At 37.2% G+C, this 18,759-nt stretch overlaps 2 protein-coding genes across 3 annotated transcripts in view; one reads left to right on the top strand and one right to left on the bottom strand.

Moving 5' to 3' along the window:
* Positions 1 to 1,885: 1,885 nt before the first annotated feature.
* Positions 1,886 to 14,685, bottom strand: LOC121373224 (RING-box protein 2-like). Of its 2 annotated transcripts, none has more exons than XM_041499718.1 (3): positions 14,264 to 14,684; positions 6,244 to 6,291; positions 1,886 to 4,747 (listed from the first exon to the last, which is right to left on the bottom strand). In XM_041499718.1, exons 1-3 carry the CDS (start codon positions 14,412 to 14,414, stop codon positions 4,629 to 4,631), a joined length of 318 nt encoding a protein of 105 aa, XP_041355652.1. In that variant the 5' UTR covers positions 14,415 to 14,684; the 3' UTR covers positions 1,886 to 4,628. The 2 variants fall into 2 exon arrangements, with proteins under 2 accessions (XP_041355652.1, XP_041355658.1); XM_041499724.1 differs by lacking the exon at positions 1,886 to 4,747 and adding an exon at positions 5,195 to 5,517 and having other exon boundaries at positions 14,264 to 14,685.
* Positions 14,686 to 16,300: 1,615 nt separating this feature from the next.
* LOC121373280 (tyrosine-protein kinase HTK16-like) overlaps positions 16,301 to 18,759 on the top strand; it is a 47,125-nt gene continuing 44,666 nt past the window's right edge. Inside the window, exons 1-2 of the mRNA XM_041499854.1 lie at positions 16,301 to 16,602; positions 17,135 to 17,302. Of these exons, the coding sequence (XP_041355788.1) occupies positions 16,389 to 16,602; positions 17,135 to 17,302 (382 nt within the window). The 5' untranslated portion in view covers positions 16,301 to 16,388. The remainder of the gene's footprint in view (positions 16,603 to 17,134; positions 17,303 to 18,759) is intronic.

Here is an 18,759-nt window from a genome sequence, read left to right as displayed (position 1 = left end):
AGATAATTCTGGCGTATCCAGTCGATTACAATAAACTGACGTCTTCAAGATGGTAAAAATACATGCAGTGTCTTCAGTAGGTTTAGTGAATGAATGAATGTTTAACGACACCCCAGCACGAAAAATACATCGGCTATTGGGTATCAAACTATGGTAATGCAAACAAAGTGATGATCAACATCAATATAACAATTCAAGATTTAAATAAAAACAGTGTAAAGAACTGTGCAAAAATACAAATATCACAGACAGATACTGACTTTTACTCAAAATTTCAATTGTAATTGTGCTGTATTGGCCATTCTCAAAGAGAATGTTACACCCCTGCATCACGGTGAGGTTACAGCACGCGCAGGGGCCAGTAGGTTTAGTGCTCTATTTTTAGAAAGACCCCGCCCAAAGTCCGGGGCTGTCAAAATATAGAACATGTTCTATGTCTTCTGCTGATGTAGTTAGCACTAGCACAGACACGGTATGTTTTGTCACATTCGATTCAATTTCAACTGGTACCATACTCGCCAGACGCTAAACTTGATAGACCGGCCTCGGTGGCGTCGTGGTTAGGCCATCGGTCTATAGGCTGGTAGGTACTGGGTTCGGATCCCAGTCGAGGTATGGAATTTTTAATCCAGATACAGACTCCAAACCCTGAGTGAGTGCTCAGTATAAACCACTTGCACCGACCGGTGATCCATAACTGGTTCAACAAAGGCCATGGTTTGTGCTATCCTGCCTGTGGGAAGCAAATGAAAGATCCCTTGTTGCCTAATCGTAAAAGAGTAGCCTATGTGGCGACAGCGGGTTTCCTCTAAAAAAAACCAGTGTCAGAATGACCATGTTTGACGTCCAATAGCCGATGATAAGATAAAAAAAATCAATGTGCTCTAGTGGCATCCTTAAATAAAACAAACTTTACTAAACTCGATGGTTGCCCAAAGGACTACCTTTGTAACATTCTTAGTCGCCCTTAGCCAATAAAGGTTGCCACAGGCGACGAGAGGACTGTTAAATACATCATCACAAACTAGTATTTCATTATATTCAACTGAATGGATCAGTTTATTATATGTGAACAGTTGAGCAGCCCTGTCTTAGAATAAACACATCAACACAAACCAGTATTTCATTATCCAACTGAATGGATCAGTTTATTGCATGGATTGGAAATAAAAGTACATTGATGATGCACGTACATTATATTTCTATTTGATGGAATTAAATTTAAATTATGAGAGATTATTTATAACACTCAAATTTTACTGTCCCACAATGTTTTTTAAGTGATGTTACACATAAATTCAAATATTTACATAATATTACGTATTTTCAAATATTTACATACATATTTCACAATGATATACGAACATGTGTCTTGGTTGTTTACAAGTTAGTGTTTGTGTTGGCAGTTATTGTTTAAATAGTTTACAAGTACTTTTGTTTCAATTTAGTCTACGCCAATCTGATAAAAATTAGCTCTACTGGGTCTACCCTGGTAGATCTAACAGCACTGCGTGGACTCCCATGTCCAGGTGACATTTCATCTATAAATAACAATTCAAATATCGACCAATTACACTTCGCCGTTTATAGCGTTATTCGGGAGCATACAAATTCTAAAAATATCGGGCGAGACTATTTATGCAATTGGCGAACTTGTTAGTCTATTTCAACATTCAAAAAACAGGGGGGAAAGTGCAGTAATAAACTCTGGATTGTATACTAGTATGAACAGATTTTATGGCTATACCATCACGGTTTTTGTTCGTCTTGAAACAAATTTTATATAAAATTTTATATTGAAATTAGTTTCCGGCATACTTTGTAATTCACCTGAATCATTTCGTATACCCTCGGCATAATCCCGAATGTTTTCAAATTCTTTTTAAATCACTGGCATGATTTTGCAAGTAAGGTTTTGATTGGTTGAATGAAAGGTCAACTGAACATGAGCTCCAACGGGCTGCTGTTAGATCCACATGTAATAGTGGAGCTAATTTTAATTAGATTGAGTCTACGCATATAACTTTTTCAACATAGTCTCTAGTTCTGATGTACATGCTTATCAAGCTGTACAAAAAAAAATCACAATTTTATAAAAATTGATGTTAAACTTCCCATGGACATTAAATTAGATTTGAGAAAGAAATATTTAAACCTTGTGATGTAGCACAGTGTATTTGTATTACGGATGTTATGATACGGTGATATTAAGCCAGCTTTATTGCAATGCATATGATTTTATACAAGTAACATCACAGGCCTTAGTTTCAGAGGGACTACCTTTTCTTGTTTTGTACTTAGTTTGGTTTGACGTAAGAATTAAAGTAAAAGTGTTTTGGAAATAACAAGAAAACTACTGTTTTTGTGTGCAATTTAGAAAACAATCGGCTCAGAAATAAATAACTTGTAGTACATTACATAATATGAAAAAAGCATTCCCAATGGGAAGGACTATATGTAGATTCGCTTGCCCACATCACGACAGTCACACCTCTACTTTTTATGCTGTCGTACTAGGTACATTCACAAATGATTGTCACCCGAAGAAAACAAGGTTTAATGGTATAAAACAGCAGGATTCAAATAATCTTTTGAAAACAAAATTCAAGGACTTTCAAGACCCACTTTTTAACTTGTTCACAGACTTCATACAAAAAGAGATTTCATCCGAATGGTGTATCGAAAGAAAGGCTACTGATGTGGATAATGCAATTACCTCCTTTGGTACTGCTATGTTATGCAGATGACACATTGCACATTGCCCACACACCGCATTCATGATGCAAACACATATTGGAGCAAAACTGCATTGGCGATTATTTGGTAACAAATAAATGTATTTCTGTATCTGGTTTCTATAGATAATGTTACTCTGTGGATAATGTGATTACCAGTGTTGCCACTCTGCATTTAAAAAAAAAAAATATGGAATCTTGCCCCCCAAAAGTATCAAAATGGTCTAAAAAAGTATTAAAAAAGCATAATTTTTCATCATAACCATATGAAACCATATGACTTTTGCTAACTTTGTCCTAATAATGTTTGCTGCTTATATGACCAACTTCAAGGAATGGTGTGTATGATGTTTTGAGGATTTGTGATTGTTGAACACTCCGTTCTGCATATTTCAGTACCCTGTCACTTGGTCACTGAGAGCAGCAGGATCAGAGTTCTACAAACACTCCACTCAACAAAGAACAAACCACTCCTGAAAAAAGACTAGCAAAGCGCAAATCTTACGATGGTCAAATTTGATATTGGATTTCTGAAGTTATTTTTTGCAGATAATAGTTATTTTCATGTGAGAAAAGTATAAAGTGGCAACACTGAATTACCTTCCTTGGTACTGCTACATGTATGTTATGCAGGTGACACGTTACACATAGGCCACACACTGCAATCATGATGCAAACACATATGACCGCAAAACTGCAATGACCATTATTTGGTTACAAACAATTTTATTTCTGTATCAGATTTCCATGTTTCAAGTTCTAGCACATTTGCCTGTTTGCTGGGGCCTAATTCACAAAGGTCTCTTAGGCTCTGCTAGACAACAAAGCATCCTCTTTGCAAGTCTTTTATCATTGCACTGCGAGATCGCAAAGTTGCGAGAGGTTAGTGAATTAGGTCCCAGATTTTCAAGTGAGCATGCAAACTGCAAACCCTGCAAAGGTGTTGAAAGTAGCAAAGCAGAGGGGAGGGAGCAGTGATGCAGTGCTACTCCAGTTAAAAAATCAAATAAACAAAAATTATAGATCACTCCCCCAAAGGTGCAGTCATCATCTGTCCTCCATATAAAATAAAAGCAAAATCTCACTGCTGAGAACAATGTGTGTGGGTTATATATTAAATTGCCTTTAGGGGTGGGGTGTGTATAATTGTCAGTTGATAAGTAATGCCTCTGTCCCACACTTCATGCCTATGGAAATATTTATTTTCAGAAGGATCAAAGTTGTGAGAAACAGACTGTCAGTCCCGCTGTTAATTCCACAAGTGTATTTTTAATATCTGAACTTTTCTTTTTGCTACCTGTAATTTGTCAATTTTAACTTCACGATGCCAGGTTTACACGTAGTTCCATCTAAGTACATCGAGTTACCTTTGTGTTTCATACAAAATTCATTTTGAGATACTCCAAGTAGCAGAAACAGAGAATTATAGGTTACAATTGATGGTCAACACAAGCAGAGGAAGATGGCAGCAATGCAGGAGGAGGTGGTACTCATTAGTTCCCCATTCGGTGGAGGGTTGAGTAACGGGGGGGGGGGGGGGGTAGATTCTGGCTACCTCAACATCATATCCTTGTCCCACCCCAATACATAGAGATTATTAAACGAGCTTGTGTGTAGTACTGATTTTACGAAACGTGTCAGGATAATAAAAAGTATTGTGCAATTTAATGAAGTGTTTACCTAATATGTATAGTGTTTAAAATGTTACGAATTCTTACAATCCGAGATACTGCTTTTCCCAGTGAGTGAGTTCAAAGTTTTTATGACGAGGCACAAAATGGAGTTGATTATTCCTTATTCTGCATGTTTTTCCCACAAACGTTGGAAGCCGCCGACATCTGTTGTGGAGAGGTAGACTGTAAAGGGAGACAACCACATCCACAAGTCTGAGGGCTATTTTCCAATACGCTGTACAACCCACTCCTGTTGACAAAGAGGACACCGGTTGTTCTGTTTCACCCACAGCGACATGCAACAGTTGTGAAACGAGTGGTTACACTCTCCCCAGACAACTGAAAACAGAAATACAGCAGGTGTGAAACGTGTGGTTAGACTCTCTCCAGACAACTCAAAACAGAAATACAGCAGGTGTGAAACGAGTGGTTACACTCTCCCCGGACAACTGAAAACAGAAATACAGCAGGTGTGAAACGAGTGGTTATACTCTCCCCACACAACTGAAAACAGAAATACAGCAGGTGTGAAACGAGTGGTTACACTCTCTCCAGACAACTGAAAACAGAAATACAGCAGGTGTGAAACAAGTGGTTACACTCTCCCCACACAACTGAAAACAGAAATACAGCAGGTGTGAAACGAGTGGTTACTCTCTCCCCAGACAACTGAAAACAGAAATACAGCAGGTGTAAAACGAGTGGTTACACTCTCTCCAGACAACTGAAAACAGAAATACAGCAGGTGTGAAATGTGTGGTTAGACTCTCTCCAGACAACTCAAAACAGAAATACAGCAGGTGTGAAACGAGTGGTTACACTCTTCCCACACAACTGAAAACAGAAATACAGCAGGTGTGAAACGAGTGGTTACTCTCTCCCCAGACAACTGAAAACAGAAATACAGCAGGTGTGAAACGAGTGGTTACACTCTCCCCAGACAACTGAAAACAGAAATACAGCAGGTGTGAAACGTGTGGTTAGACTCTCTCCAGACAACTGAAAACAGAAATACAGCAGGTGTGAAACGAGTGGTTATACTCTTCCCACACAACTGAAAACAGAAATACAGCAGGTGTGAAACGAGTGGTTACACTCTCCCCAGACAACTGAAAACAGAAATACAGCAGGTGTGAAACGAGTGGTTACACGCTCCCCGGACAACTGAAAACAGAAATACAGCAGGTGTGAAACGAGTGGTTACACTCTCCCCACACAACTGAAAACAGAAATACAGCAGGTGTGAAACGAGTGGTTACACTCTCCCCACACAACTGAAAACAGAAATACAGCAGGTGTGAAACGAGTGGTTACACACTCCCCAGACAACTGAAAACAGAAATACAGCAGGTGTGAAACGCGTGGTTACACTCTCCCCAGACAACTGAAAACAGAAATACAGCAGGTGTGAAACGAGTGGTTACACGCTCCCCGGACAACTGAAAACAGAAATACAGCAGGTGTGAAACGAGTGGTTACACTCTCCCCACACAACTGAAAACAGAAATACAGCAGGTGTGAAACGAGTGGTTACACTCTCCCCACACAACTGAAAACAGAAATACAGCAGGTGTGAAACGAGTGGTTACACACTCCCCAGACAACTGAAAACAGAAATACAGCAGGTGTGAAACGCGTGGTTACACTCTCCCCAGACAACTGAAAACAGAAATACAGCAGGTGTGAAACGAGTGATTACACTCTCCCCACACAATTGAAAACAGAAATACAGCAGGCTTTGAAATAAAATCCATACTAACCCAACATAGTGTTCTCAAGCCCTAAACCAGACATGTGTTCTAGTACTTATGTTTTGAAATAAAATCCATACTAACCAACACAGTCGTCTTGCTTGTTTTCTGACTGGCATCTCAAACAGGCATCTGGAATATTTAAATTAGTTAAAGTTTTATTAATAATTAAAAACTCATTTGCCATCATTAATCCTACACAAAAATCACGAATGTTTGGGTCCTGGTTGGAGTTTCTAGGCGTTTGATTAGTACCAGTCGATGGAACACTCATCACGCTGTGCTATATTGTCAGGGTTTGTGTCAGAGGGTATATGAATGATAAAATTACATACCTTAAAATGTTGGAAATTAATGGATACATTTTTACAATTTTTAGAGAAATTATAGTAATAGGACTGCTGTTTAAAATGTGTGACAGTACATGAAATTCAGTTCACAATTTAAAAAGTTTCTAACCCATAGCCACCTAATAAGGAAGCTTGCGTCACCTGTAGCCCTCCCCTTATTAATATATTGTAGGGAGGGCTAGAGAGGACACTTTCTACGTCCATTCGAACTAGACTTCAAAAGCATTTTTAATGTTGAGAGAAAAAAAGGACACTTCATTGTTTATGTTCAGGCTGATAGTGACATAATATTTCGTGATACATGCAGATACAAACAAAGTATTGAAAACATATGTCAATCAAAATTTTATGACAGTACGATAAATAATTTCAGTTATGTTTCATATAAATAGAAAAGTAAAAGCATTTTTGAAATAACCCCCAAATACTATTTTTGTTTGCAATTTAGAAAACAATCGGCTCACAAATAAATAACTTGTAGTAAAAAGGCCTTCCCTGTGGGAAGGACTATAATTGTTTCTTTAAAATTTGGAGGATGTTTCTGGGGCATTTCATGCTATAATTGGTCCGCGACTATGAAAATAAAAAGCATTACATGTACATGGAAACTTTACATCATATGAAAGTAAACATCATAAGAGTCTTAAACATGTAAAATTTAGACATGCACCAGGGATTCTGGAATTTTTTAAAAATCCACTAGCCATGGGAACAGTAATTTTTAAAATGTATTGGCCACGATTAAACATTCACTAGACTTACTTTACTTTAAGTTAATACAACTTTACTAAATAATAGTAATAATCAAATATGTCAGAGGGACTACATGAAAGAGGGAGATAGAGCTTAAAAAGACTAACATTCGGGGTTGGAGTGGGGTCAGTATATTCATATTTACAAACTAGACTTAACTGCAACATTTGACAATTTTTGTTTTTCACTAGCCGTTGGGCATGGCAATTCTAGTTATTCACTAGCCCAACATTGAATATCACTAGCCATGGAGTGGTACTACCAAATCTAGAAGCCCTGATGCACACTACACCAGGGAGACTTTGTATGGATGTTTTTGCCAAAACATAAAAACAAGTTTGACGGACGTTACATTTAGTTTTTATCAATATCTTTATTAAAAATACACAATGAAGAAAATCTTTACTATAGACATAGAAACCTTCAAACTTGTGCATGAAATTTTTGGTCAAGAATTATGAAATTAGTTAATTGATTTTTATAACTACATGTAATTTGACTCTGAGAGTTATAAAGTTAGAAACAAAACCTCCTGTATTTTCCTACTTCTTTATCTGTTTTAAAATACTGTGAATTTAATTTTGAAGAATTTCATGTCAAATTGACGAAATATAAAAATACCTTTTGTGACGGACGTGGCATTTTTTGTGATGGATGTGACATAAGAATATAAATTCGCCAAGACTGATTGATTAAATATGGAATATCTTTACATAGACATATTATAAATCTTCATACACTTGTAACTTGTGTAAAACATTTCTTTAGTCATGAATTATGTAATTAGTTAATTGATTTTAGTAACAAATTTGAAATGTCAGATCCATCACATTTTTTTATAATAAAAGTTAGTTTTATCTTAAGTTAAAAAGTTAATAGCAAAACATCATGTATTTTCTACTTTTTTATTTGTTTTAAAAGATTGTGAATTTACTTTTGAAGAATTTCATGTGAAATTGATGAAATTTGAAAATAATTTTTTGTGACGGATATGACATTTTTGTGAGAGATGCATGTGACATAAGAATATAAATTTGGCAAGATTTTGATTGATTAAACATATGGAAAAGCTTTACCATAACAAATAAAACTTGTGCATAGCATTTTTAGTCATGAATTATGTAATTAGTTAATAGATTTTTATAACAAATTTGAAATGCCACGTCTGTCACATTTCTGGTAATAAAAGTTTAATTTTGTCTAAAAATTATAAAGTTAAAAACAAAATCCTGTGTACTTTCCTACTTCTTTATCTGTTTTAAAAGATTGTGAATTTAATTTTGAAGAATTTCATGTGAAATTGATGAAATTTGAAAATAAATTTTAATTTTTGTGATGGACTACCAAGATTTTGATTGATTAAACATATCTATTGTTTTTAGTCACATTATTAATTGCAAAAGTGAGTGATTTCATAACTTTAGAATTTTTCATTTCAATGTGCATGGATTGACTACAGGAAAAAATGCAATTTCTGCTCATTTTAATTTTACTTTATAGTATGACTTTTTTTTCAGAAAATTAGGTCTGAATAATAAATTTCAGTCACACTTTGCCTTTACACTGTAGGAGATACATGTATTCTACTAGTATAATATACAGTTATGATTTGTTGTACATTATGTTTAATCAGATGTCATCATATTTATGTTTTGTATCAGGATTTCTATTAGTTTATGAGGTTTTTGAATCTTCACAAAATGTCACGTCCGTCATGGTAACAGATCTTTTCGCCCGTAATTAATACTACTTTACCCGAGTCGTTTTGACCGGGGGCGATTCATACCTCCAAACCGAGTTGTTTTGCCCCATGTTTCATATTGCCCTAATTTTTATTCATTGATGTACATACATGTGTATTCTATATCCATTGATTTTTAGATTTCACAAATTGCAGTCAATATAAACAGGTTTATTGTTCTTAGGGTGTTTATGTTAACAGATTAAAATGTCATAATGTTGTTTATTTCCAATATCATTTACTCAAGGCATGTACACGAGATATGTGCAGACCTTAATTAGTTAGTTAATATACTCTTCAAAAGAAGAAACGCAAAACCACATTGTCGTAACATTTGGAGAATTGATTTAATTATTGAATGGTGAGTCCCATAATTACCAAATGTTGCAGGATTGTTCACAATTCACTCTAGTCCATTGTGAGTAAGTGATAGGACACACCACCAAGGTCAAGGTCATCTGGAGTCAATACCGGGTGTGGCCTCCGCGTGTGTTGACAACTGCCTGGCACCGCCTGCCCATTGAAGCAACCAGAGTACGGATGACGTCCCGGGGGATGGTGGCCCACTCGGCCTGCAAGGCTGCTGCCAGCTCGGGCAGGGTCTGGGGCTGTGGTTGTCGCTGTCGGAGGCGTCGGTCCAACTCGTCCCATAGATGCTCAATTGGGTTCAAATCCGGTGATGTCGATGGCCAAGGAAGGACATTAATGTTGTTGTTCTGTAGGAAAGCCGTTGTGAGACGTGCTGTGTGAGGCCTGGCGTTGTCATGTTGGAACACTGCGTTGGCGTTGGCCATAACTGGAACGATGTGTGGCCGGAGGATCTGGTCAATGTAGCCCTGTGCATTCAGGTTGCCCTGCACGTGGACCAGGTCAGTTCTGCCAGTGTGTGAGATGGCTGCCCACACCATGACACTACCCCCGCCGAATCTGTCCACTTCCTGCACGCAGTTTGCCGCATAACGTTCACCACGACGCCTATACACGCGACATCTTCCATCATGACGTCGGAGCAGAAATCGGGACTCGTCACTGAACCACACCCGTCTCCATCGCAGTTGAGGCCATTGTCGATGAATCTGGCACCACTGCAGTCGGAGTCGACGGTGTTGTGGTGTTAAGATGACACCTCGAACTGGACGTCTGGCACGAATTCCTACCTCACGTAGGCGGTTCCGTACGGTCTGGTCGGATATCCTGCGCAAACCTGGTATTGCTGCGGCTGTGGAGGTGGCAGTAGTCAATCGTTCCCGAAGGTGGCGTGCCCGGATGTAGCGGTCCTGCCCGAGGGTAGTGACCCGTGGTCGACCGGATCTAGGGAGGTCACGTGTTGATCCATGTTGCTGGTAACGGTCCCACAGTCTGGAGATGGTGCTTGGGGACACATGGAATGCCCTGGCAACGGCCGTTCTGGATTCGCCTGCGTCTAGTCGGCCGATGGCATTGTTTCTCTGCGGTTCACTGAGACGTGGCATGTCCTGGATTGTCAACTGTCGGCCAGATACAGAGGCCAGGCAAGCGAACACCCTGCACTTTTATACTGTCGGTGTTCATGTTGCACGTGCAGACAACGCACGTGCAGTGGTGACATGGTTTGCACGTGGCTGCGTTTTTGCGAATATTCACATTTTGGAACTTTATTGTACAGTAGCTACGTTTTATCGAATGTAACCGTGGGAATGTGTTTGGGACATGCAATGACCTTATATTCACAAAGCATGAACCGGTAGGAAACATAAAATCGGAGTTATAACCCATTTGTACCCTTTTGCGTTTCTTTTTTTGAAGAGTATATATACGTGTAGACAATGTATTCACATAATTTAATTTATGAATAGTTACAATGCATACTATTGATGTGCTGTGGTTTCCTATTAATTAATAAACACTACAAATACAGACAACCACCGAAAGGCATATGAGTCCGGTGTTTAGAACGTCACCATGCGTGTCTGCTGAAATTGTCTGGCAGCGTAATTGGCTGCTAGAATCCGCTCGGTTAAAAAAACAAAAACACAGTTTGACTTTTTTCCTTTAATTCAAAGTGAAGATCGTTTCAAAGTAAGTATTTCTTGGTCTCCATGAGCTCGAAATAGATCGCAATACACAATTAGGGTGGGAAAATGAGATGGTAGTCGTTATTTTGACCACAATTCCATTCCGAGCAAAATTCCTCGGAACTGTTCAGATCTGCTACCGGTTTAATGCTTAGGCAGGATTAACCTCGCGTTGTGCTTGTACTCGAGGTACCTTTGTGGGGGCGAACTGGTTATGTACGTGGGGGCGAACTGGCATCCTATTTGGGGGTAAACTGACTGGGGGCGATCTGGCTTGGGTGCGAAACATCTGGTACCCACACATTTCTTTACAATGAATGAAAATTGAAATTGAAATGGCAAATGCCCCAACTTTGAACTTAAAGGTAGGGTCAACTCAAACAAGAGCCTTGTGTGTTGGAAAGATGCATACCCGGACCACCAACACATACTGACACTTTAGCAAATGAAAAACGCGTAATTTTAGAGTTAATAAAAAACCATGATTATTCCTGCTAACTGGGGGCAGCCATTTTGTTTCGTTTTTCTGACGTCCGGTGGGATAGCTTGGGGCGAAGTGACGTCAGCTCCTGACCATCTCCTGTATGTACAGTGTAAACAAAAGCAGTCATTTTCCACAAGGCGCTTCTCTTTCATCAACCTGACTTGCAAAACAGCATAAATGACGTAATAATATAATAAACTATTTAACTAAATATATTTCAAGTTGCATTAACGGAACAAAATGGGGTTATAGTATTTTTCTCTGTTTAATAATCCAAAGGAAAAATGTACACTATTAGGCCTATTGATATGCTATGTTGGAGCAAAAACAACAACCCATGATACCCAAGTGATAATTTTCTTTTCTTTGGGACTACGTAATTGGTCAGTTCTGTGGTTTTAGATGGAAAAGTCTACTTAATCAATAGTTTTACAGAACTATTTACAGTAATAAACCATGTCCATTACAATTTTAGGGACGACAGGTAATATTCCACAATACCAGTATGTATTTTTGTGTCTAGACAGTGTCAATTAATTGGCTCATCTGGTTACCAATCAAATACACACCTGCCAATCAGGAATCACAGGTAGAAGCAACTAACAGCATAGACCAATTAACTAAGAAAACACTCCGTGTATCATTTCAGTACGTAGGTTAATGCATGGGCAAAACATTGTTAATTGTTTCGACTTATTGTGTAGCCACTTTCACAATGGTATTTTATTTTGTATTGAAAAATAATATATATAGTGCTGGATATACTTATTGCTGGCTTACTGGGATGTGTATTATTACAGAACATTGCAATTACAGGACTATTTATCATCCCGCAAAAACCAGGTAGATTGTGTTTCTCTAGTTCTAAGGCTCATTCCTAACATTACGCATTAAGTACTACGTAACCACCAGCTCGCCAGAGGGCGTACTCATTGAGATGATACAAAATGGCTGCGCCCATTATATATAATAGCCGTCACATTTAACCGTTTTATTAATTAACTATACGCTTATACGTGTTGATATTAAGCAATAATGTGCATTATATATCGTTGAATATGCAAACCAGGCCAAATGCCGTAATTGTCCCCTCCTTTAGGCTTTAATCACTTAAAGGGACACGCCCTAGTTACGGCTAGTTGTTAACCATTACGGCATTGTTTTTCGCTATTAAAGCCGCACACCCTAGTTCCATCCAGCGAAAATAAATTATAATTTGGTTAATCTACAAACCTGTAACACACTTAGATCACGTTTTTATCAAATGGAGTGAAAAAGAAGGTTTTATATCGATAAATACCATGGGAATCCCCATGTCCCAATTGCTTGAAATAATTTTGAAAGTTAGTATTCTGATGTCACCAACTGTTCTGTACTGGTTGCATCCCCTCTCCAGATATCGTAAGACTTAGCAAAATTATTGGTTTTAAGGGTTTGTAACGTTTTGTATTGAGACACTTACTTGTCTGAACTTTATTGTTACTGAAAATGTTCACGAACTGTGAAGAAAAATCTCACAAATGAACAACAACAAATCGGATGTTGATTGCCCGAACCGTGCACGAGAAAACAAACCGAACCAAAATGATAACGGTCACGTGGTATACCAACGTCTGTGACATTGAAATGGAAATATCCCGTCTAAAAATAGATTAGACCTTGTCTGCTCAACGTTTTTTTCTCAAACGTGCGTCCGTTTTTAAGAAATACGAAAAATGCATTTTGTGGTATTACAAAAACCAGGATTACCAGGATTACCAAAAAACACTTCAGGTGAATGGAAATGTATATTCTAAATAATAAACGGTAAGTAAAGTGCAATTTTATTTGTGAAAAAATGGGTTTAATAGCGAAAAACAACGCTGTTATGGTTAACAACTAGCCGTAACTAGGGTGTGTCCCTTTAAACACATTTTTTTCACAAATAACACTTTACTTACATTTTATTATTTAGAATACACATTTCCATTCACCTGAAGTGCTTTTTGGTAATCATGATGTTTGTAAAACCACTAAACGCATTTTTTTTATTTCTTAAAAAGCCGCGCGCACTCGAGAAAAAAACGTTAAGCAAGCCAGGTCCAATCTATTTTTAGAGGGAATCTTCCTGTGTAAACGTCACAGACGTTGGTATACCACGTGACCGTTATCATTTTGGTTCGGTTTGTTTTCTTGTGCACGGTTCGCGCAATCAACATCCGATTTGTTGTCGTTTGCTTGTTGTTCATTTGTGAGATTTTTCTTCACAGTTCGTGAACACTTTCAGTAACAATAAAGTTCAGACAAGTAAGTGTCTCAATACAAAACGTTACAAACCCTTAAACCAATAATTTTGCTAAGTCTTACGATAGGCCTATCTGGAGATGGGATACAACCAGGACAGAACAGTTGGAACATGTCCAGGAGAGGTGAAAGGAAAGCACCACAAGTCTGTGTGCACTCTGTGAAATTTGTCTTGACGTAGGCATTGTTGTGCTTCGAGTGACGTCTACCGGTGACATCAGAATACTAACTTTCAAAATTATTTCAAGCAATTGGGACATGGGGATTCCCATGGTATTTATCGATATAAAACCTGCTTTTTCACTCCATTTGATAAACACGTGATCTAAATGTGTTACAGATTTGTAGATTAACCAAATTATAATTTATTTTCGCTGGATGGAACTAGGGCGTGCAGCTTTAATGAAACAATTTACAAACATGAAAAACTACTAATTACCCATAACTTGTACCCGACATATTGCGCAGGTGTCACATTCAACATCCCAGCTCCACATTGCTACTAAATTCCATTTTTTTAAGGTGAACATTTTTTCGGGTTTTTGCCCATGTTCTTTTTCATGTTGATCAATTTCCATTTCGTCTGCCATTGTGAAATTTAGACTGTTCTCTAAGTTACATGTTTCAAGAAGCGTTACAAAAATTGTAGAACAGTCTAGGCATTTATGACTTAATGCTCTCGAATTTAAAGTTGGGAACGTCACCACAAATTCTCTTTATATAATAACTATATCATATCGTGATATGAGAACAATAGTAATTAGAACTTAACTCGATGACCAGTGGTAGCGCCATCATATTATTTGATTCAATTAACACTTGTGCTTTAACTTTACATGATTTGTTTTTTTCAAATCGAACATCGCGGATACGTCGGAACTATTACATATACCACTAATGCTAGTTTTCTCTGATCCGTCTTGGCGGATTACGCCCCCCCCCCCCCCCCCACGACACACACACACCACAAACACACACACACACACACACACACACACACACACATGATCAGTTGGATTATCCTGTTCACGTTAGTGATCACTGATAGTAGTTTGTCCTGCCCCGTGTATACGCCTTCCAGAAAATATTAAAAAATAAAAAATAAAAATCCCCAAAACAAACATATGCTTATGCCTATAAATTTACAGAGGTATAGAAAAATTAAAGTCGCAGACGTTAGTTTCACCCCGTGAAATAGCACGTGCGTCTAGCGTTATTCCATCACATGTAATAGAATAACGCTAGAGGACATTCGAGCTACCCGTAAAAATGGACTCCACAGACAACGATTTAAAAAATAATAATAATATAAAAAATATCATACTATGGAATTTACAAGTTATTTATTTCTGAGCCGATTGATTTCTAAATTGCACACAGAAATATATATATATATTTCTCTCTCTATCTGTCTATCTATCTATCTATCTATCTATCTATCTATATAAATTTCTAAATCACTTTTACTGTTTTTTCTTAGATCAAACCAAACTGAAATTATTTACCAAAAAAAAGAGAAAGGTTATATGGCGTTGGGCATGGTTAAGGACCACGTATATATTGAGAGATGAAACCCGCTGTGGACACTTCATAGGCTACTCGATCGTTTGGATTAACAGCAAGAAACCTTTTATATGCACATCCCAAAGACAGGATAGTATATACCACGGCCTTTGTTACACCAGTTGTGGAGCACTGGCTGGAACGAGAAATAGCCATGAAACCAGATTAAAACACATACACACACACACACGTACGTATATATATATATATATATATATATATATATATATATATATATCGAATTATTATTATTATTGCTGTTCAATTGTTACTTTAATTGTTTGTTTTTAGTATTTGAAGTAGTCAATTGCAGTACACCAAGTTAAAAAAAACAAAAACAAAACAGGTTTCCTCTTTAAGACTATATGTCAAAATTGCCAAATGTTTTACACACAATAGACGATTAAAGGGACATTCCTGAGTTTTCTGCATTGTGAGATGTTTCCAACAAACAAAATATTTCTACGATTAAACTTACATATTAAATGTATTTTCTTGTTTAGAATATCCGTGTCTGTATATTCAATTTGTTTCTGGTCGTCTTAATATTTGTAACAAGCCCACACTGGATTTTGTCTTCAAATAATTTCGTACGTACGATTTTTTTTTAGTAAATATTAATAAATGAAATTTTACCTAGTACAAATATTCGAATGATCAGAAACACGTTTAATATACAGCCATTAATATTTTATGCAGAAAAATATATTTGATATGTAATTACAATCGTTAAAAAGTCTCTCTTAGTCGATAACATCTTAAAAATTGCAGCAAACTCAGGAATGTCCCTTTAATAATAAATCAATAATGTCGTTAAAGAAAAACGGCCTTTTAAACTTTTTTGCAGTACACAAAGTAAAATATGTCACCTAGAATACAGTATGTATACTCGAGTCATGTGACAAAGTAAAAATGTCCAAAACCAGGAAGTAATTTCAATAGGAGGAGGATGCAAAAATGTAAAATTGCTTTTGCAGACAATTTATTTTATATTGGGAAACATGAATGAAGACGATGTTTATGTTGATGAAGACGAAACCATTTATGCGAATAATGAGATTGTAAAACTCGCAAACGTTAACGAATTGCTGAAAACTCGAAGTCTCGATGAACTTCTGAGACAGGACGCTTTGGATGTGGAGAAGGCAGACGAGAATGTCACTTGGTATCACGGGAAAATATCAAGAGAGTCGGCCGAGTCCATTCTTGAGGAAGGTGAATAATTATTTGCCGATATTTGTGATAATGCATTTATATTCAGTGCTGTCCTAAGATTATTTGACATGTTCACAGGTTATGTGACATTTTCTGAGGTTAACCATTAACGCATTATGTGACATGTTCTGGGTTATGTTACATGTTCTGAGGTTATTTGACATGTCCTTTGGTTGTGTGACATGTTATGAGTTTATGTGACATGTTCTGAAGTTGTGTGATGTGATATGAGGCAATGTGACATGTTCTGAGGTTATTTGATATGTTGTTTAATAGGTCACAATATTATATTAGCTTCCTGGTTGGCCCACAACACAAGTGTCAACACTTAAGTTAACACATTAAAATACTGTAACATGATGAAGTATGTACTGAACCACTTTTTTTCAATAAAATATTTATAAATACATGTTAATGAGGCTAGATATGTAAGCTTTTCACTTTTAATTTTAATTTTAATTTTAAATTCTAGAAAGAAAAAAAAATCTTAAAATAAGTAAATACTTATGTTTGTTTATAATTTTTAATTAAGCACTTGAGAAGCAGGGCAGCATAAATGGCCTGTTTCTGGTTCGTGACAGCACCGCATCGGAGAGTGATTTCTCTTTGTCTCTGGTGTCCGATAACAAGATCTACCATTTCCAGATACACCAGAAGTTTGACGGTATTTTTCACATCGACGACGGGCCAGCCATCCAAGGTAATGTGGTGTTTAAATTATGAAAACAACTGAACATTTATTCCCCCTACATAAATATAGGATAAATATCATGGGGGGGGGGTGTGGGGGGGTGAGCTCCCCCCAGAAAAAAAATGGACTAAGTTTAGGGTTGGGGTTAAGAAAGTCATACAGTAATGATAAGGGTAATTAATTTTGTCAAAACAATTTGGGTATGACACCATACCCACTTTACCCTGTGGCAGAATCCCTGCAAATATTTCATTGCAACTTATTTTCATGCTTATGTATCAAATTAAGGTTCAAGCACGCTGTCCTGGCCACACACCTCAGCTATCTGGGCTGTCTGTCCAGACAATGTGTTTGTTGTTAGTTGGTTAGTGGTTAGTGAGAGAGAAGAGAGTGTAGTGGCCTTACACTTACTCATTGAGCCCTTAAAGGTAGAGTAAACTCAAACAAGAGATTTATGTGTTGGAAAGATGCATACCCGGACCACCAACACATACTGACACTTTAACAAATGAAAAACGCGTAATTTTAGAGTTCATAAAAAAACATGATTATTCCTGCTAACTGGGGGCAGCCATTTTGTTTCGTTTTTGTGACGTCCGGTGGTATAGCTTGGGGCAAAGTGACGTCAGCACCGTCCATCTGCTCTATGCACAGTGTAAACAAATGCTTTAATTTACAACAAGGCACTTTGCTTTCATCAACCTGACTTGTAAAACAACATAAATGACTTGATAGTATAATAAACTATTTAACTAAATATATTTCAATTTACATCAATAGAACGAAATGGAGTTATAGTATTTTTCTTTTATAAAAAATCCAAAGAAAAAAATGCATATTATTAGGCCTATTGGTATGATACGTTCGAGCAAAAATTACCACTCACGATACCCTAGTGATAATTTTCTTTTCTTTGAGACTACGTAATTGGTCAGTTTTGTGATTTTAGATGGGGAAAGTCTACTTAATCAAGGGTTTTACAGAATTACTTACAGTAATAAAGCAGGACGGCTGATCAATTACGATTAGAGGGGTGTTCGTGTTGTTAACACACAGTACCCTGTGATCTTAATAAAAGAGGCACGTCTTTTTAGTGTGTCTAGACACCGTGTCTGGGGACCGTCTAAATATATACCTGCCAATCAGGAACCACAGGTACAGGCCACAGAAAGAAAAGACCAATTAACTAAGAAAACACTCCGATTATTATTTCAGTACGTGGGTTAATTTATGTACAAACCATAATACAGTTATTTTAACACTTTGACAATGGTGGTTTATTTTGTATTAATAATAATATATAATTGATGCTGGATTACTGGGATGACTATTATTACAGAATATTGCGATGCATCCGCAAAATTCAGGTATGTTTTGTTTCTTCAGTTCGAAGACTAATTCCTGACATGACATGTTAGGTATTACGTAACCACCAGCTCACTGGGATGATACAAAATGGCTGCGCC

Source organism: Gigantopelta aegis, chromosome 1 (assembly GCF_016097555.1).
Source record: "Gigantopelta aegis isolate Gae_Host chromosome 1, Gae_host_genome, whole genome shotgun sequence".
Lineage (NCBI taxonomy): Eukaryota > Metazoa > Mollusca > Gastropoda > Neomphalida > Peltospiridae > Gigantopelta > Gigantopelta aegis.
This window is presented reverse-complemented; position numbering and strand designations above follow the sequence as displayed.